The 21339-nt window shown below is 49.3% G+C and overlaps 1 protein-coding gene across 18 annotated transcripts in view; it reads left to right on the top strand.

Annotated features, from left to right (window-relative positions):
* Nucleotides 1–21339, top strand: part of Eph (Eph receptor tyrosine kinase) — a 92053-nt gene that overhangs the window by 61290 nt on the left and 9424 nt on the right. For 7 of the 18 annotated variants that reach the window (XM_069127342.1, XM_069127355.1, XM_069127345.1 and 4 more), the window contains exons 4-14: nucleotides 15613–15898; nucleotides 16029–16565; nucleotides 16636–16796; nucleotides 16883–17147; nucleotides 17280–17468; nucleotides 17623–17734; nucleotides 17865–17935; nucleotides 18520–18537; nucleotides 19137–19202; nucleotides 20359–20535; nucleotides 20674–21143. In XM_069127342.1, coding sequence (XP_068983443.1) covers nucleotides 15613–15898; nucleotides 16029–16565; nucleotides 16636–16796; nucleotides 16883–17147; nucleotides 17280–17468; nucleotides 17623–17734; nucleotides 17865–17935; nucleotides 18520–18537; nucleotides 19137–19202; nucleotides 20359–20535; nucleotides 20674–21143 — 2352 coding nt within the window. The remainder of the gene's footprint in view (nucleotides 1–15612; nucleotides 15899–16028; nucleotides 16566–16635; nucleotides 16797–16882; nucleotides 17148–17279; nucleotides 17469–17622; nucleotides 17735–17864; nucleotides 17936–18519; nucleotides 18538–19136; nucleotides 19203–20358; nucleotides 20536–20673; nucleotides 21144–21339) is intronic. The other 11 variants (XM_069127360.1, XM_069127354.1, XM_069127359.1 and 8 more) reach the window with 9 other exon arrangements.

Below are 21339 nucleotides of genomic sequence, written 5' to 3'. Positions count from 1 at the left end.
TTTTAGTCGGCCTTTCGAAGCGTCGCGCGAAATTCGACGAGCGTTTATTAGCGAGCGTTATAACGAATTTACGGTAGATAATAGCGAGTTGCGACGCGGCCTCGTCTAATTAGCCTAAAGTTTATTACAATGTGAACGGTTGTTATTTTCGTAACAACCGTTTCGTTTTTTGTGCAAACGTACGATCGTCGTAAAGTACAACGCGCGCGCGTTAATTAAGAGGGAAAAGGCACGGTTCGTTGCTTATTGCAGTTTTCTGCATCAATCGTCTGGCCGAGGTTGGCAATGAAAGCGCACAGGGCTTCTAAAAGACTTCTACCGGCAGAATTCAGTGAAATATACTGCGAGCGTATATCGTATACAACGAGACAAGGGATTACGATCCACACACCGCGCTAGGATCTCTTCCTCCCTCGCGCCGGTCTTTGGCCACGGAGAGATCGGCCTCGGTTCTTGCGAATGCGACCAACGAACCGCGTTCTTTATGGGTTTTCCCGTCGTCTTTTATTCATCGGCTCGCGTACATGCACAAGGTACACGCCGATGAAAAATTTGTTACCGATTTACCCGACATCTAACCCCTCGATTACGCTTCGTCGATGTTTTCGTCGAGGAAGCTCTTTTATTCCGCGAATGATCGACAGCCGAAGGAAACCATCCAATCTCGATTTACGCTACAAGCGTGCGTTTCACCGCCTCACCCGCTGTCTATGATATTTCGTACTATGCCATTCTCAACTCGACGACCTGTAAGACGTAAAAAAAGGCGTGTTGCCGTTATAAAGAAAGTGCCCCACGACCCGCGAGAATTTGCCCACTTTAAACAGTCGAATCGAGCGTGTTACGCGAACGTAACATCGGTTCCTTGATATTCCTTTAACGTCTCTTTGATATTTTCAAATAACACGTTGAAAGCGTCTTCGCGGATTAGATGTGTACGTTCTTCCGCGTTTTCCTTGATCGCGGATAAATCCTGACTTAGCTCGAGCTATCCGGAAGACGACGACGACAACGACGACAACAACGACAACGACGACAACGACGACGACGACGACGACGTCGACGACGCTGGAGAAACGAATGTCTCTACGGTGGCTGAATAACAACGGTTCTCTGGAAGCCCGCTCGGAGGGACAGACGCGTGCAGGCAAAGCATTATGCGCGCGTGTCAATCTCCAGCGGCGTGCTTGCCCCTTTCGCGAGGATTAATGAAAGCTGCATCAAACCCGAACCGTCCGCGTGCAGGACGACTCTTGCGCAAACATCGGGCTTCGGTACATTCTCGAGGGCATGCAGCCTCGTATTCCGTCGTTCGTCGTACTTCGATTCTCCTTTCACGGGTCTCTCGTCGTCCAAATAAATTTTTTTCCTCGCCACGACGCTCTTTCTCCTCTCTTCTCTAGCTCGCTTTGAAATTCAGCCGTGCGTCGCGTGATATTTTCGATATACGATATATCAAGAAAGGCCGCGATGCATTTCCTGTCAACGCGTTTCTCTACTCTCTCGGAACAAAATTCCTTTCGACGGTGGAAATATCAAACTCTCCGGTAAAACATCACCGGCGAACCCTTTTACCAGAGCGCGCGACCTCAAAAGTAATTTCCAGGAATTAAAATCATAAAAATGACAAGCAACGTGAATACTAAAATCCGCGCCTTTCCTCTTTTCCCGCGGCACAAAGAGAAAGAGGGCAGCCTGACGAGTACGAAGCATACAAACGCACGCGCGCCCGCCCCGGATGGGTCCACCTCGAGTCACTAGCAGCATAAATTCAACCTTCTGAACTTTCTCGTTCCTTCCATTTTCGTATCTTTCTCTCTCTCTCTCTCTCTCTCTCTCTCCCTCCCCCGCCCCTTCCACGCATCTCGAATTCACGACGAATTAATAAGATCGCAGACGGAATAATTCCGACGCGGCGCTTTGATCAGATTGTGCACCACTCTCGCTCGCAGCTTAACTCTTCAACGCTTCAGCTTAAAGTGGTTCGATGCTTTACGATTGCGGTCGTTAACTCGATTCTCGCGCGCTCTCTTCCTGTTATTTTTCTTCATCTTCCACGAACCGAACAATGCCCAAAGCTGCATTAAGGTACTTACGTACGTGAGTTCTTTCGCCGAGAGGATAGGTCGAATGCGTTTCGAAAGTTAAACAGTCGGGGATCCCGCGGCCTCTCTGATGTCTCGGCTAAGCCACTCGACCTTCGTGGTAACCACGAATTTTATGTACATCACGGAATAGATCGGATGGAGATTTAATTTCAACCGAAAATATAATATCGTACATACGACTGTTCCTTGACTTGGTTTAAATCGTCCCGATATTCCTGGCACGAAGACGGAGTTATTCAAATAGTGGAGTTGCTGCCCCTTGGCGAGATTTATGCCGCGAAATGGTTAACTCTGGCGTCTGCCACTCGTTTGTAACGTAAAAATCCGATTTACGAGGTTTGATTGCACACCGCGCTCGCATTTAATCCGGTCTTCCAGCTACTTCTCCAGACCTCCGCGTTCGTTGCACTCTGGTGCGAAGGGGTTAAACTGGTCGAAACGATCGGAACTGGATCGAAGACGACCGAGAACGCGTAGGAATAGGCGCGCAAACACGAGACGAAGGGATGTTAGGAAACGGAAGAACGGGGAGCGGCAGTGGCTTTGAACGGAGCTAGCTGTCTGTCTACCATCGGGTATCCAGGATGGCAAAGCCTCTCCTAATGTATCTGTACGTTTGCCATTACGATTCGGTGCGCGTGGGTTAAACTAACGAGACCGGGCGACTGCAAGCGAGAGGGTGAGAAGAGATCGGGCAGGCAAGGGACAGCAGCGGTGGCGGACGACGAAAGCAGCCTGTGCGCCGGTGTTGGATCAAAGAAAGATGGAAAGCGCGAGCGCGATCGGAACAGAGAAGAAGGTTAGAGAGCGGAATACGTGACGAAGAGAAGGCGCGGCAGAGAAACACCGGGAAAGGGAGAAAGAGGGATATAGAGAGAAGGGGTGAGTTTCCATCTCGATTCGGCCCGGTTTCCATAGCGACTGGAACGTGACCACGTTGCCCATGGGGAAGATGCAGCGAAAGAAAGACGAATATAGACAAGGGGATCGAAAGGAAGGAGAGAAGAAGAGAAAGCGTCACGGGTGCGCAATATCGGCACACACGTTCTTCTCTCTCTCTCTCTCTCTCTCTTTCTCTCTCTCTTCCTGGTTGCCTCGATGTAGCAAAGAAAAGGAGAAGGAAGGGTAGAGAGCGGGATAAATGGATACAGCGGGTAGAGAAGAGAGCGGTTAAATCAACCGTGAGGTCACGTGGGAGCACGGTAGACCCTTCGAAAAAGTTGGAGCGCAACGAGAAAAAGTAGCGACTCCGTTGCTCGCTGCAGAGTCGCCTGCAATTGAATTGGCCCGGGCCACGAACTTGGTGGATGGAAACGCGGCCGTTTCAGCTCTAGCTACGCTCGTAACAGGAGTAATAAAATTTTCGTCGGTCGGGAAAATGCGCGCAGTCCCTAGCACACTGACTAGAACCTCGCAGACACGACGAAGGAAGAAACCACCTGCCCGAGTTTGGATAGTCATCTCGACCGTTCGATGATCGATAAAAGTAGTCTTGGGAAATTTCGAAGCGGCACGCTACGAACGCAAAGGAAACGATCCATGGGCTACGCCGAGGACACTCGGGTTTTGGCGTATCCCGTGAGGAACAGAGAGAGAGTGAGAGGGAGAGAGAGAGAGAGAGAGAGAGGAGGATTGCCAATTTGTCGAAGGGGTCTCGGCCGGTTGCACTCTCGGTACCGGTTGGATTGGCACCGCGGTTCGACCCCCTCAAAAGAACCTTGCGCCACAACGAGATCCCTCGCAGCTATCGCGAGAGTATTGCCCGCACAAACACATCTTAACCGTCGGCACGTACTTTTAGCTGGAATCGATGATTCATCTCGTGGCATTGTTGCTCCGAAATGAGCACCGTGCTCCACCAGTTTTCCCTCGGAACGAGACACGCATACCAAAGTTTACGTGCCTCCTACGACAAGGAGGAACGCGAACTGACAGCAGGGGCGAAAGTCAATTTGGAAAACCTCGGCGTGTTCTGACTCGACGAAAGCTGAAGAAGGAACACGGAGGGTAGTGGGATACGTGTCGGACGGACGGCAGGAACGCAATCAACGGCACCCACGGAACTGGCATTTCGGAGAGAGAAGACACCACCCCTTCGATTTACTGCCATCGCGTAATTTTGTCGGCTCTTGGACCTATTTCGTTTTACGTGCAAAGATTTTTGTCATTTTTCGTCTCCGAGGAAGCCCTTTGATTTTTATCGGAAGGTAATTCTTGGTCTTTGCGCCGGTAACGAAAATAACAAAATTTTCCTCCGCGCTTTAAGCTTTAACGCTTGAAATATTTCTATACAATTTTATTTCGGAGATACGAATCGACGTGAAAATTCAACATTTTCACAAAGATATAAAATATCGTGGAAATAGCTACTTGCTTGCCAACGTAAAGGTCGATTCGCACGTTTCTACTGCGACCAGGAAGCAGAAGTTTCGATACGCGTGATAAAATGACTGCGCCGTTGATAAAGTAGCCGTAATTCGATCTTAGGAAGGGAATCTGCTCGTTATCGCTGGTCCGCGTCGTCGCGCGATCAACCCATGCAGTTGCATATAATATCGCGCGATTTTATTGCGCCGAGAACTACGAGCTACAGTGTCGATTACGCTACCGTGTGCTATAAAAACGTCTTCAACCGCAACGAGGAAAATTTAATGAAAGACGTTAGCCGAACGGAGCGTCGACGCGATTGATAAAACTTGAACGGTATTCCGTTTTGAATATTTTCTACCTTATTCGATAGCACGCGCTATTTCGTACGTTGTCGCGTATTTCGATTCCCTGAAAACCCGTAAATATCCGCGGTTCGTATCGTTGCCTGTTACTTTCGATTCGCCAGTGACGTGTCTCATCGTGCCATTGCTCGCCCGCTAGGAAGGATGCGTCGCTTCGAATCTAACGTAAAAACGAAAAAGTTGCGTGGCTGGTAAAAGAGAGCGAAAGTACCGTTCGCAGTCGGACGCGTCCTTCCGTTCGTTCTTTATCGCGCTCTCCGTGGGACGGGTCCTCCTAATCCGCGGAGGGGTCATTTCCCAAAGAAAAATGTGGCGCTCGTTAAAATTATCTACGACACCGGAGAGGAAAGCAGTCTGAGTTAGAGAAATCGGCTGGAAAATAAAAAGTTGCAGCTGATAAGGCTCGCTACAGTACCGAATGGGGGAGAAAAAGAGGAAAAGAGAGAGGCGAGAGAGCGAAGAGGAGCCGTGAACCGACAGTCGAATTAACTTCTCTAGGTATTTCGACCTTTGCTCGTTTTGTCATTGTCCCCGCGGATAAGGATCTACCGAGCTCGCGCACACCCTGCGTACATATATTTTTAGTCCTTTATGAGCGAGGGAGGAGGATGGCACGCACACGGAGAGCGTGTGCCCTCCGAGTGGTTCTATAAAATATGAGGGACATTAATATTCCGAGCCTGCCGAGAAGAGGTGGTGGATGGAAAGTGGGTAGAGCGGAAACCGGCAACGAGAATCCACCGAGGCAAAGTAGAAACTACTGTCCACTCGGTATTTCGAGAAACCCTGGCCTGCTTTCGCCGCCCTGTAATTGCTCTCTTCTTCGCACCTACGTACGGTACATGTTTGTCTCTCGTACGCCCGAGCCCTCGCTCTCGGCCGATTTTCTCGCGCGAACCCTGGAAATCACGAGATGAGACTCCTCTTGTAGTCGATTTCGACTACGGACGACGAGCATTGCGAAGGGGCGAGAGTATAATACAGGTACATTCTGGTACACGGATATATACGGCGACGCTCCGACGGTTGTTTTGCCTAAATTCGCGCCTAAAATTATCCAACCTCGCCATTCATGCTACCGTACGAGACGATGTCTCCGGTTCGTTGCGACGTAAATCTAGCGACTACACTGACGACGATTAGTAAAAATTCTCACTTTTACCAACACGATTAAAATGTGCAACGTAGAACGCCTTTGTTTCGTCCACTAAATATCTTATCGAGTAATTGGACTTATATCGTGGAGTTTACTGTGCTTTTTCGCTTGTTCCGACGCTACTACGCTCGCTGTTACACGAGTTCGCACACGAGTATCGTTTGGGACTAGTAGCTTTCGACTTTTTGAGTCGCTCGCCTCCGTGCAAAAGTCTCGCCTCGGGATAAAGACACTTGAAAGTTACCGCGAGTTCGCGGTTCGCAAGGACGCGATTCGCGTGGAAAAAATACGGCCACGGAAGGAAGAGCACCAGGGTGAACGTATAGCTCGGTTACATTGTATCTCGCGGTGGTCCTTGATCGCGATTGGACCGGACTCGAGCGAGATTGGATCTGCGAGTATCGATCATGCATCGGCCTGGGCTCCTCCATTCGAGTACTAATGGAAAGACTGGTATTCATGTGAACGGCCTTCGGGGCTTCTGCAGGCCGTTGCCTGCGCACGTCCGTCCTCTCCTTCTCTTCTTGCCATTTCTTACTTCTTTCCTCCTCCTATTTCCCCTTCTCTATTCTTTCGTCCCTTTTCCTCTTCAACCTCCCCTTCACCACCGCCTCCTCTTTCTTTTCTACTCGGTTCTCGCTGCTTTTCGTTCTCTTTGTCCGTCGTTCGCTCGCTTCCTCCTTCTCCTTCGCGCGCCTCCAGATCCCCGTATATCTGTCATCTAGGCCGCGTCGTTAGAGGAGAAACTCTGTTTATTGACACGAGTCGTCGAGTGGCTCGTCGCGTTTCCTCTTCCCCTGCGCGCGTTCGTGAACGTGCCGCGACAAACTGTGTGCACGGCTTAATGCGCTACCAGTTGAAATCTCGCCGGTGCCACGCGCGTCTTTCCACGAGAATTTCGTCCCGCGAGATCCAGCTGATAATGGATTCGAGCCAGACCGACGGGTGAAGACGAGACCAAAGAGGGTGGTACCCCAGTTACCATCGATCATAGGCTGTGGACGCGTGTTCCCACAGAGTTTTCACGCAAGATGCACCTTGTCGAAAATAAGCAACGTATTCGCAGAAGTCTGGCGGTATCGTTCGAGTCTTTGGAGAACCGAGTAAATTTTGATAACGCGGAAGAGCTGCAGAAAATTCCACGTAACAACGATCCCAAGATTCGCAGGAACAAAGATCCGCCAATCTTTAAACGTGTATGGTGTTAGGCGAATCCGAGAACCTCTGTTCTTCCTACGGCTTCGGGGTTCTACTTTATGTTATGGATTCTTCGAGCACCGTTATACTCTTCTGGCGGTAGTTTCCCGAGGGAGCTGCAATTTCCGTCCTTTCGTGGATACGAAAGTTTCACGGAACTCTTCGAGGAGATTAATTCGGAAATTTATCATTGCTGCGAAGAAAAGGCGCTGCTGACCACCGTTGCCGAGTTATTCCACCGAAAAAAAATAAAAGTTGCCGGCAACGATGGATTAAAATTCTCACTCGCGCGAGTGACTAACGGGAATTTCCAATTCCGCGAGCTGCGTTTTTCTTTGCGTTCGTATCGCGCCTCTGTTCACGGCCCCTTGACCACGGAGATATCATCCTAGAGATTCTGCAGTGTGGATTCGATGTCGCGTGTCTTCGTCCGAGTATTCTCCGAAATCCCGAATTCGACTCGCTCCAGATCCAGATATATCTTCTCTCTGCGTCTGCAACAAATCCTCGTTACGTACCGCATTCTCATTGCGTTTTGCCTACCTTTGTATTTTCCACGGATGCATAAAAATTCGCGCTACGATTAACGCGATAACAGGTTTTTCTTTCTATCAATTGCCGGTAATAGAAACGCATTTTTTCACGCTTTTATAAAGAAAACAGAGTGTAGCGATTGTCGTCGATATTTTTGTCAAAGTACAGCATTGCTTGTACGATATATCGAGTTACTGCAAATCGGGATACGAAGGACACGTAGATACTTTATGGACAGTATGTTTTTGGACACACGGTGGAACATTCGTAGAACAAAAAACCAACTGGCTCTCCTCCGTTTTTCCAGTCGTGTTATCTCTACAAAGCTTATCTTGGCGACGATCAAACAGGGTGCCGAGGCGGCATTATTTTTTTGGCCGGGTGTCCTCTTCCGTTTCCTCGGTGCGCGAACGCGACACGGGGTGTTCGAGCCCTCGTGAAATTCCTAATTAAGATTCGGGAGACGAAACCCGGGTGAGAGAAGCGAGAAGACCCTCTTCTGCCGCGCCGTGTCCCGGCTTCTCTTCTCTCCTCTCCTCTCTGTTCGCCTCTCTCGTTGCCTTTCTTCCTAGGTGAGAGAGCATAGCCGCGGGCCATTGTGACTGGAGCGTACCCCTCGGTCGTTACCCACATTGTTCCATTGTTGGATTATCATAAACACAGTTTCATTATTGCGATAAAGATGGCACGTAGCCTGAGAGCGTAGCGTCGAACGAGCCAGGAGAAACGCCACCCCCGGGGAAAAGCGAACTCGGAAACTCAATTTCTCTGGCCAGGAAAAGGGACGGCCGCGTCGCGCACCCGCTCATCTCCGTTCATCTCCGCCTCGACGTTGCACACTGTTTCAGAACGGGAAAAAGATCGTAATTTCGATCATTTTCTATTACCGTAAACGGTGTGCGATCGGTCACAAAGTTACAATTCCGATCGTTTTTTCTTTTTTTTTGTTTCATTTTCTTTCAAGTTTCTAAATCGTTAAAGAATTTTAAGCATTTTTCTTTGCGGCACACGTCGTTCGCGGGCTAAACAACTGTGAAAATATTTGACCGGGCAGAGAGTCGACCGAGGAAACGCTCGATTAGCCGGGTAATCGTATTTTTAATTTAATAATCTGGTCGACTCGGCTGCGGCAGATACGCGGATGCGACGAGCGGCTTCTCCTCCAGCCCCCCTTATATTCGGTCAGAAGAGGCGGAAGGGTGTACGCGCGTCGATATTTCCCCGAATCGAAAGGCAATTCCGATAAAATAACTGCGGGCGTGAAAGGTCGCGAAAGGAAGAGGGGGAAACGAGCTCTCGAACACAATGGTCGTAGGAAAGCCGTTCGCCGGCAGGTGAAGATCGTTTTGCCGCGTACCATCTGGACGACCATTGTACGGCTCCTGTATCGACGTGTTCCGAGGACTCGATTATTATCCAAATATCGTGTCCATCGGCGGAATCGCGGTCGGCGACGATGCTAAGACCAGTTCAAATAGCTAACGAGACTTCGATCGAGGCTCTCGCCGGCATGCAACCTACCGTGCAACTCGACCAAAAAATTGCTCGCCGCTTACGCGTAGTGGGCTGCGAAAACTGCACGTTGACGTCTCGTCCACTTTATTGGGATCCTTTGTGGACCCGTAAATTTTAATCGACGCGTAGTTCACCTCTCGCGTCGCCTCTACGTTAGTGTACGTTACGCGTGTACGCGGGGATCGATCTGTACGGGCTAGCGAAATTCCTCGACTATTTCTAAACAGTCAGCGAAAGTCCGTTATAGCTGACTTTGGTGGAAAGCGAAGCGTAGACGAACCGAAGGACGATGTCCCGTTAAATTTTGCGTGGTCGCGGAACGCGCAGGTCTCGTTCGGATATCGGTGCCGCGCGACTGCACTGGAGGGCGTCAGATGCGCCTCGTTCGTGTGCACGTTCCCTGTCACGACGAGTAATTGAGTATATAATGGATTCCTGCGACTGCGATACGTCAAACTGACAGGTCCAGGGGCGTGTGTCGAGGGCTCCGGCCGACCAGGTCCTTCGATATTAAAGCCAAACCCCTCGGCCTCACCCTCCTCCGAGCTAATTCGTGACGATTTTACGAAGCCGCTATTTTTCGTCCTTTTCTCTCGTTGCAGTTGGAAGGACGGAGAGAACGAACGAACGCAACGAAACGCGAATCTTTCGTCCTTCTCTGTGTTCCCTTTCTTCCCTCTTACGAATTAGCATAAGATCAGTTCCACTCGCGCGCATCCCCCAACCGCATCAGGCAGCGGCGAGGGTTGAGATCGAACAGGAAGAGAAAAATTACATCGAGTATGCAGAACGATCGAAGCCGGCGGATCCGCAATTTTACCCCACGTTCGATCGCCGGCTCGTTGCAGCGAGCCCATAACCCGACGTGCCGGCTCGTCTGCTTCACGATCATTGCCCGGCTACGCCCCTTACGCGCCGACACTCGTCAGCCGACTCGAAATAGCACCGGGATATCGCTCGGTGTATCTTTGGACCAGACTCCATTCACACTCTCCAACTCCACGCAACTCGCGCGTTGGATGTTCGCGACTCTCTCGTTCTTCTTGTCGGTCTTTTTATTGCCGCGGCCTGCGTGGCTGGCTGTTTGTCGGCTGGCCGAGGTTTCCCGACGTCGGGGTAAATCGCCTTCCCCAGCGTCGCATACGTTTTCGGCGACCAACGTTGTTACGCAAAGAACGATGACTCGCGGATGGCTGCAGAATTCACTGCAAAGCCGTAGATTATCGTAGAAGCTAGTCAGGAGGTCAAGGTTCCGACGTACACCGGACCGCGAATTTTTATACAAATTCGTACTTTTGTATAGAAGTTCGTATTTGATATGCAACGGTAAGCGACCGAATGAAATACGATAAAGCTTTTTTGCTTTGGTTGAATTCGTCAATCTGTACACGAGTTGCTATTATCCGAACCAAAATGAATAGGTTAGCGAGAAAAATTTACGATGCTCCGACGTGGTCGACGTTATATTGGTGTCCAAGTACGCACGAATAGTAGCGTCGTACTCCTTCTCAAGAAGCGAGATAAGACGCGAGAGACGAGTCCAGAGTCGGCCAAGCTGTTTCGAAGAAGCTTGGAAATGCACGGCCCACCCCGTACGGTCGAGTTTTCAGACCCCCACGTGACCGAGCAGCCCTCCTCGTTACAGCGTGACGTGCCGTCTCGTCTGGGGCGACGGTCATTGGCGCGTTCAGCCCTTCCGACACGCGACACCGACGACACGCCGAGTTAACTCGAAATATTACGACGCCAGTTAGGCTCATTACGGATGGATGGCTATCGATGGACGCGAGTCGTCGTCGTCGTCGCTGATACCCTACCGCGAGACAACCGCTGAATTCCCTCGGCGACGAGTTTCAAATAGAAATTCTTCCCCGTTTGCCGAGTGGCGCGAAAATACGGGGCGAAGCGAGAATCGTTTTTCGTGGAACGCGATAAAGCTGGATCTAGGGTCGTCCTTGGACGATGTAAATGCCTCGTTCGAAGGTCCGGTCGTAACCGTCGACAGTTTCGTCGCGGAAGTTGACGCGATTGTCGGCGATTTTTCCACGCGACGAATCGAAATACCGACATCGGTGCGGTGTAATCGAATTTTCGCAGAAACCTCGCCGTCAGGAGTCGATTTCCCGATCATAAATCTGACGGCTGAAAATTGCTTCGCAACGCTCCGATGCCGAGAGAGAGAACGATTTGTCCTATTCAGTGATCCCCCGACGAATAATCCAGGAATAAATTCTCATCCGATCGTTTCTTTACCCTCTTTTCGCCTCGATATTTTCTCCCTTTTCCGCGTAACGCAACCATCGAAAGAGAAATCTCAGTTAACGCCCGAGACCCATGGAAATGCTGCTTAAATGGTGTTTCCACGCACTTTCCCCATCCTGAGGCGCCGCTGTATCAGACCGGAGGGTGCCGAATAAACGGCTACATAAAGTTCAGGATTGCCGTGCAACCACCCTAGCACCATACGGAGGGTGGTCAGCTCTTTCGGCCACACATATGTGCACTTGCTCGGGCGCGACCCTCTTTCATCTACTTCGTATCGAATACCTCTACCGCTTCTTCAAAAAGAAGGAACGAGAAACTTTTCGCCCAGCCGTTTTCCCGTTAAGCGAATCCTCTCGCAAACCAAACCGATCGAACCTACTTTTTGTTCGTTTCCTGATCTCGTTACGTACCGAGGTGCGACGAATAATAACCTCGTCTTGCTACTGTGTTAATGAAATTTTTAAATGTTTCGTATAAAGTACACGATATATCGGGGAAAAGTTCGCTCGAGCGTGCAAATACTCGAAGCACGTTCCATCGAGAGAGTCTTTGTCTTAGCAGCCTGAACGTGATTCGCGATGGTCGATTTCGCAAGAAACGATTCCGCAAAAAACGATTTCGCATTGACGATAGACGCGCAAGCTGTTGGATCGTATTTCCGCCGGCGCAACTTGCCCTCCAGTTAATTTAACTTTCGCGATTCCGTGGACCGTGTTACTCGTGGCCCGCGGTAACGCGCGTTCCTATGGAACAGCCGGTAGAATGTGATGCACGTAGCACGAGCAAGAGAGTAGTACGTGCGCCCGGTTGCAGGCAGCCCCAAGGGCGAGGGACGATGGTCGGGAACGAGAGCTCGATATATATTAAGATCCACAAACCCTCCGCTAGACTGAAAGTTCGTCCATCCCCCACGCAACCCCCTAAGTCTTCTCTCTAACTCCTTTTGCCCCGCTCGACCGGAGCTACACCATCGGAATTGCGATTATGGTGGCAATATTACGGTTCACCGAGGGAGAGAGGAACCGTTTCGTTCCTAGAGCTACGTAGCCACGGAATAAGGAAGGAACGAACAGACGGAGAAGGCTTCCTCTGCCCCTTTTCGTCTGTCCGCAAGATTCCCTCTTCCGACAACTCGTACTACGAGCCGCTCGCTCGCAGAGCTTATTGGCTTTATTTCGAAACCGGCAGTTCATATCTATTTACTGGCGCAGGGTGATCCACGAGGAAATAGAAAACGGCGAGTGACTCGACGAGACCGGTCTGCCTGCTGTGGCCAGGGATGCTCGTGTTCCCCGACAAATCGATAGCTTAATGTCTCGTTCGTGTAACGTGCGTTACACTTTATCGGCGACGACTCAGTTCCATCGTTTTCCGTGAACAAGAACGCGGAATTCCACCGACGAACGAATAACAACGCGGAACGAAACTTTTTCCCCTATTTTATTCGTCGAGTAAGATTCTTTCTCGGGTCAACGTCCCTTCTGGCGTTCTCCTAATTTAATTCTCTTCTATCGATCTCGTTGTATTTTATTTATTGTTACACCAGCGATGCTCGAGCCTCGGCGTTACGTCACGCGAACTATGTAAATCAAAGGTTATCGACTCTCCGACTCTATTCGTGCGAAAAATTCCTCGTTTCGTACAGAGTAGCTGATTTTCCCGTCGATAGGTATCGTCTGTTGATCGGAGGAATTAGCGATTGGAAACCGACGAGATCGATCGGACGCAGAGCGCGTTGACGGTCGTCGAGAACGACCGCGTCGACGTAATTTCCGAGCGAATTAACGATCATCGATCGACGCGACGAGGTGGAGCGTGGCGATAGTATTTTTCCGCTGGACGTAGACCGAGCGTTCGGGGCAGAGCAAATATCCTGGCCATTCATACACACGCAGCAATTAAAACCGACGAGTGAAATATATTTGGCTGCCGTGTTCCCACCGAATTCGCATTTGCCTCTCGATCAACTCGCATCGCGATCATTCCCCAACGAATCTTTCTTTATCTCGACCGATTTCGGAAACAACGTCTTGGATACAAAGTGGATTCGTGTCGCGACGGTCGATCGATTTCGGCTAATTGAGAGGCGCTGCTCGCGATCCGACAAATTCGCCGTTTCATCCGATAAAGAGTGGCACGCTAACGTATCCGAGCCGCGAAACGCGTTAAGTGGCGTAATTAATTTCGCATGGAATCTCGCCATCGTATCGCACGGAAAGACAGATTAAAGAAGTAGCTTGGACGTTGATATACCATTCGGCTTCTATCTCGGTTTCTCCTTTGCCGGTCGTTCTCTTTTTCTCTGATTCCCGTGGCGATGAATAATTTCGGGGAAGAATCGCGCCGTCGGGAAATCCGGCTCGCCGAAAAATCGTAGCGGCGCGGCGCGGCGCGTTAAAAAGAGGACGTCTCGGCGGGACTCAATTAAATTCCGCGGGCGTTAACGACGCGCGTGCACTCTGTCTTTTTTCGGTTCGCGGCAGCCTCTGGAAGCCAGCGACGAAAGAACGGAATGAAAGCGGTTGCTGAGAGACGAAGAGGGATGAAGAAGGAGAAATAGAGGGAGAATGAAATGGGCGGGTGTAGAATTTACCGTGCTAACGCAATTTCCCAGGCGATAAAGCTGCCGCGTAGGCGTCGAAATAACATCTCTACGACTTTTCTTCGTTCCTCTAATAGTCTTCGCGCCGTGCGATATTACCTGACGCCTTCTGCCTCTTATGATTCCTTCGCCGAGAATATAACATCGGGTCGAGCGAATGCCGGTCAAAGTCGTTTCGTTTCTTAGGTAATTGCGATCGGCGCGTGATCCTTTAAACGCGTTCGTTAACGACCACGCAACGAGCCGCCATGGCTTTTCTGATCGCCGCACGCTGACCAGAGATGAAAGAATCGGTCCTTCGTCTCGTCCATCTACCGAAACGAAATCGTTTTTTTTCCCCCTTGGTCCCTGCTCGTCATCTTTCCCCGTAATAATCTCTTTGTGCTACTGAGTAACCGTACGGCTGAATTTATTGCGGCCTCCCTGCCGGAAACACGTCCGCAAGAAAATCTTCTGGGTAAGAAGCCTGATCTTCTCGATCTACCGTTTTTTGTCCGTTCTTACCTACGTAGCCTTTCCTCCGCGCGAGAGACCGAGTATCGAAAGAGAAGGAGAGAATAGTCGAGGATGAAGGGAATCGTCTGTCGACCAGGAGAAGGACGACTACGAATACGGCGACGACGACAACGACGACAACGACGACGACGACGACGACGACGACGACGACGACGACGATGACGACGACGACGACGATGGCGACGACGGCGGGTCCTTCTTGCCTGGCCGGAACTTTTTGCGGTCTCTCTCGGGACGAGCCCAAGCCGAGGGGGGCAATAAAACTAATGGTAACGCGCGCCGGTAATTCCTTGCGGTCTGTTTGTCGCAAGTCGACGACCTGGCCTCTCCGCCTCGTCATTTGCCGAGGGAGGATACCGCGTTCAACATCGACGGACAAGTGGTTCCTCGGATCGGACATGGACCAGCGTGAACCTCCTCTCCTTTTCTCTCTTTTTCGCTCATCGCTGTCTACCGATCGAGCCGATAGAGATCGGACAGAGCGTCTCTATCCGACGACTCTCCCTTCTACCACGAGAATAAATCTGTCCAAGCCGGACGCGCTGGGGCTGCTGGCTCTTTGTCGTCTGACTCGAATTCTTTGCAACTTCCGTAATCCGTCTTCGTTGTTTCTGTAAATTCTCATCGAGGCGGTTGAAACGAGCAGAGGGAAAGAAGCTGGAGGCGCGTAGAGAACGGAGGGATCCGCACGCGGAGATAGCTCCGACTAGGGGTCTCCGGCAAAGCTGATTTCGTTAGATGCTGACTCGGTGAAATCTCGCGTAATCCGAACGCAAACACCCGAGTCTCTTCGACGAGGATCCCGAAAGAGGGGATCCATGCGGTGTCTCGCGTTATTTAAACAGCGTTTATCTTATCGAGGTTCGTCCGGACGCACGCGTGGGTCAAACACCTGGCGAATAAAATGTCCCGGTGTGTGTTTTTCTCGTTAATGGTTAATCGGATCGTGCGGAATTAAGATCGTCCCGTGCTCTCGTTTGATTGCAGTGGGTGGAAGAGTCGTTCACGAACTTCGACAAGGGCATCAATTGGCGGAGTTACGTCGTCTGCGACGTAGCGTACAACAACGTGAACAATTGGCTGTGGACGCCGTTCATCGAGAGGGGTCCGGCGAACCGCATGTACATAGAAATACAATTCACGACTCGTGACTGCTCGTTGTTCCCCGGAAACGCGCTCAGTTGCAAAGAAACTTTCAGTCTACTTTACTATGAGTTCGACGTGGCTACCAAGGAACCGCCACCGTGGGAAACGGATAGTTACAAGTTGATCGGTAAGCTTGCCAAACGTGTTCTCTCGGCTTGGCGATTCAGAAACTTTTCCGTATGGTACGAGCCGTGTAAAACTGTCGGAATTTAGCCGTTGTTCGAGTCGCGAGACGAAACCGACCGTTTGATCCACAGGACGCATCGCCGCTGGCGAGGGAAGGTTCAACACTAACACCGGGGTAGTGATAAACACGGAGGTCAAGTCCATTCCAGTGACGAAGAAGGGCGTGTACTTCGCGTTCCGCGACCAGGGAGCCTGCATCTCCATCTTGGCCATTAAGGTTTACTACATCAGCTGCCCGGAGATCTCTGTGAACTTCGCACACTTCCCGGCAACGCCAACGGGTCGCGAAGTCGCGTTGATCGAACAAACGATCGGCACTTGCGTGGATAACGCCGTGGTCATCGAACAGCCAACCTTCCTCTGCAAAGGAGATGGCAAATGGTACCTGCCTAACGGTGGATGCCACTGCAAACCTGGTTATCAAGCTGACGTCGAGAAGCAAGCGTGCACCGAGTGCGCGATCGGTAAATTCAAACACGAAGCTGGGTCGCACAGTTGCGAAGCTTGTCCGGCTCACAGCAAATCCTCCGATTACGGATTCACCGAGTGTCGATGCAACGCCGGTTATTTCAGGGCCGAGAAAGATCCGAAGAAAATGCCTTGTACACGTGAGTTTCTTAACTTTGTACCGTTGATCCTCCCCGATCGGAGATATTTTATCAATTTGCACGTTTACAGAACCACCGTCGGCGCCACAAAATTTGACGGTGAACTTCGTTGACCAGTCTACTGTGATTCTGTCGTGGAATGCGCCGCACATGCTGGGCGGCAGAACAGATACGACTTACAGGGTGGTCTGCGATGCCTGTAGTATGGGCGTCAAATACATTCCCAACACCGTGAGTATTTCCTCTCCGCTCTTGGTCGTTTCGTTTCCCTGCGAACGACGAAACGCGCGTTAATTCCACTGGTTTCGGTCAAACAGGAAGTTTTCAACGATACGAAGATCACGATAACGGGTCTAAACGCGGTGACCACGTATCGATTCCAAGTATTTGCCGAGAACGGTGTATCGGCGTTGGCTGGAAAATCCGAGTACGTGGACATCACCGTCACCACTGAAGCTAGCGTACCTAGTTTGGTGAGCAACGTCAGGATTACCAGCGTGAAGAGTTCGGAACTGAGCATTAGTTGGGACGCTCCGGTAACCGAGGTCGGTGGAGACAGCGATCTGGTCGAAAGATACGAAGGTAAAGTTGCTTGTTTCCTCCTGATCCCTAAAGTGCGAATATATAACTTTAACGACACGTTCGTCGACCTAACGTGTAACTATAAATACGTATAAATTAATCAGTCGTTAATCTCGCGTGATCCCGTTTCAGTGAGGTGTTATCCGCGATACGACGATGCTACCAACGCTACGGTTATACAAACTTCCGAGCTATCCGCCACGTTCAAGGGCCTAAAACCATCGACGGACTACGCGATACAAGTACGAGCGAAGACTACGCGAGGCTGGGGCGAATATACGCCCATAGTTTATAAAAAGACGCCTCATGCTATGGGACTAGGTGATTATTAGGATTTGTTGTATCACGCGTTGCCTCCCAACGAACCACCCATTTTCTCAGTCAACATTTTACAGCGGTTTTAAACTTACGACGACACAGCGTGCATAATTAAAGCATAGTTTCTTAATGGAGCATGTTTATTCGTCTTTCACAGACTACGTCGGAGAAGACGACAATATGCAAGTAAGGATCATAGCAGGAGCTATCGTTGCTGTGGTAGTCCTTCTGGTGATCATCATTATCATGACCGTTCTGATTTTGAGAAGGTAAACGAATTGTTTCTAACATTAAGTAGTAAATTAAAGACGATACAGATTAAAATCATTGTCCAAGCATTTACTGTGCATTGCGGCGTTTCATTTGACTCTGATCTGATGTGGTATAATTTCGATACAGCAGGGCCTCGGACGAATGCAACAAGAAACAGCCCAGCGACTGCGATACCCTGGAGTATAGAAACGGCGAAGGTACGTTTGTCCGATGCCGACAGGCTTCGATTCTCTTTTCTTTATAAATTCATTATCGCTATAACCCCTGTCACTTTTATAGTTGTTTCACTACGCCCTCGTGTCTTGTGACTAATATTTTTGGATCACCACCCCCCGTTAGATCCAGCAAGTATCGACCCCAGCCCCATCAATGTATACAATACCCCAATGATTTATGTCTTGTCGCTAAACACCCAATACTTTAGAAGTACTTCTTCACTATCTCTCTCTGACGAAAGAAAGATTATTGAAAAGTGGTTCGTTTAAAGAAAAGAAAAGAGAAAAAAAGAAAAGAAAAGAAAAGAAAACAGAGAAAAGCGCGAAGAAAAAGTTATCCAAGTCCGAGAACGGCTTCAGGCCAGCGAGTTAAAAAGAATGAGAGACGATCGCTTACGAGCAAAATTCATACCGATCTGGCCCACAACCTAAGTACCATTATTCTAACAAAATTCTTTCGATTCTTTCTTTTCATGTGCGATTCCCCTAATCTATCGAACCTGCCTCCATGAAAAATCCATGAAAAAATCCAATGAAACAATGTACACAATCGCCTGCTACTACAGGACTAGTTGTGACCTACAGTAAGTCTTCTCCAACACCTCAAATTTTTTTTCTAGGAACTCGGTTTTGCGTAGTTATCTTTGCACCCCCTTGTACATGAGTCTCTTTGATGCGTTCTAAATTTTTTACGCACGGGCACGCACGATCTTCTTGCTCGCTCCCCCGTCGAACGGACGTGCGAGATATCAGCTTTGCGTACATACATACCACCAAGTACCCTCCGAAGATGTGCGTGCACGTGCTTTTCATGCTTGCGTCATACAGTGTGCATCTACGTTCTGCATGCGTATGTTGTTAGTTGTGTTATCGTTGGCACTGCACTTGTTTTATTTTCGGTATGTTGTCTCATATGTTTTTTCCCCTTCCCTTTTTGTTTTTTTATTTACACGCGAGAATTTATACGCGTGCGACTATCGCAGAAGCCGAAGACAAGAACGCACGAAGATCAAGCAAGCGAATTAAACGCGTTTCCTATCTTTTTTTTTTTTTTTTTTCAAATTCTTTCTCGAGTCGTTGCCTCTGTTCGCTCGCGTCATTAAAACTCTGCTCATCGTACATCCTTCGCTTCTTTTTGTTTGCTGTTTGTCAATTAGTGTGTTGGTTGTTGTGTTGTTCACAGTGCACTGCAAAATGGACAGTTCACCGATTGTGACAACCCACACCAACAACAAGAGCAAGTCCTCGCGTAAGTCCTTAATCAGCCCGAGTAAAATTTCGTCGAAATCGTTGAATCCGGAGGGGACGCGTCGACGCATACCACTCTCGTGATCCACAGAGTCTTCGAAACACTTTACACTCGCTCAAACTGGAACACCACACATTGCCCTTTTCTTATTTTCGCTCGTACCATCGTCCGAAAATCTTTCCTTTCTACCTCTGCTTTTATTTCTCTCTCTCTCTCTCTCTCTCTCTCTCACACACACTCTCTCTTTTTCTTCTCTTTGTCTCTTTATCTTTCCCTTTTCGTTTCTTTTTGTTGTTCCCTTAAATTTTAAGTAGAAGCACGAAAAGAAAGCATGAGATTCCTTTATTCTCTTAAACGTGTTACCAATTTGCATCGTGTTCTTTTGTATCTCTTGCATCGTTCCATTTTTTCAGCCAGTCGCCGAGATCTTTTCCAATCGTCTGTATAACGTTCTGTGCGTTGACGTGTGCGAAATACTGGCATGTTTCGGTGGAACTCGAATTAATTTGCCTCGCAGAGTTAGCGAGCCGTCGCAGATGCATTCGCGGATGTAAATTAACAGGCGACGAAGTAATTCGATTCGACCGGAGCATCCTCCGCGCTCCGTACTACGACTAACGTCATTCAATCTGATGCATCGTAATTGAAATCATTTGGCGTATTAGGCATGCGAGGATTTCTACGCTAGCATGAAAGTTATTTAGCGCGCGATTTTTCAGTTTTCTTCGTTCCGTTTTAGATCTTTTTATACATAGTGGTATAATTAGCGAATTATTTCGTTGCCCCTTACTTTATTAGTGAAAGCAAATATTTTTCTTTATATCGGAATTATTATAATAGAAAGTATTTATTATACGATGGAAAATTGTGTCAAGTATAAATATTTAAAGATAAGGCTAGAGAGCTGGAAAACTAATAAACACACGGTTTCAGCCTTTTTTTATATTTATATATATATATATACACACGTTTGTTTTATAATTTTCAACATGTCTAATTTTGTTTAAAGAGGAAGGGTGTGTGAGTGTTTTCACGGGATAATACGGTTGACAGTCACGGAGCGAACGTTGTCACTCTCGCGCTCCGAGATTCCGTCAAAATTTAACACACCGGCCCTCGTGTTAATATAATGAACTCTGTTTTGGTGACGTTGCAGTGACCACGCCGCTGTTCACACCTGCAGTGGGAGTTGCTGCCGCGAGTGCAGGAGGTGCTGGTGGCGGAGGTGCAAGGAGTTACGTCGATCCTCATACTTACGAAGATCCGAATCAAGCTGTGAGAGAATTCGCCCGAGAAATCGACGCAGGATACATTACGATAGAAGCTATCATAGGTATATAAATACCCTTTTCGTGTCTTTTGAAACCTTAATACGTTGTTCGAACACCTAGCTAGCATCTCGCATCTCGCAAGTTAGTTTTTCCAGATTTCTTTTGTTAACGAATTTCTCTCGTTTCTCGTTAACGAACAGGTGGTGGAGAATTTGGCGACGTTTGTCGAGGAAAATTAAAGCTACCGCCAGACGGTCGAACGGAGATCGACGTCGCGATCAAGACTTTGAAACCAGGCTCCGCGGACAAAGCTCGCAACGACTTCCTCACTGAAGCCTCCATCATGGGTCAGTTCGAGCATCCGAACGTGATATTCCTGCAAGGTGTCGTAACCAAGAGCAATCCAGTGATGATCATCACGGAGTTCATGGAGAACGGTAGCCTGGACACTTTTCTGCGTGCGAACGACGGCAAGTTCCAGGTGCTGCAGCTTGTAGGCATGCTTCGCGGTATCGCGAGCGGCATGCAGTATCTTGCTGAAATGAACTACGTACATCGAGATCTCGCGGCGAGGAACGTGCTCGTGAATGCTGCCCTCGTCTGCAAGATCGCCGATTTCGGGCTTAGCCGGGAGATCGAAAGCGCCACGGAAGGAGCGTACACGACCAGGGTAAGTAGTCAGCTCGCAGAAGACTGTTGCTCGCGTTATGGTACAACTCCATTTATCCGAAGCTCTGTATAGTAACAATCGCGTTAACGTTGCAACGTTTAACGAAATTAGAGGCGAAAATGTGGACGAAGAGTTATGGTCGAAGTGAATTTCATAGACTTGCGGTAACGCGAAAGAACGGCGAAATACTTCGGAA

Source organism: Bombus flavifrons, chromosome 14, assembly GCF_040668555.2.
Source record: "Bombus flavifrons isolate JBK064 chromosome 14, iyBomFlav1_principal, whole genome shotgun sequence".
Lineage (NCBI taxonomy): Eukaryota > Metazoa > Arthropoda > Insecta > Hymenoptera > Apidae > Bombus > Bombus flavifrons.
This window is presented reverse-complemented; position numbering and strand designations above follow the sequence as displayed.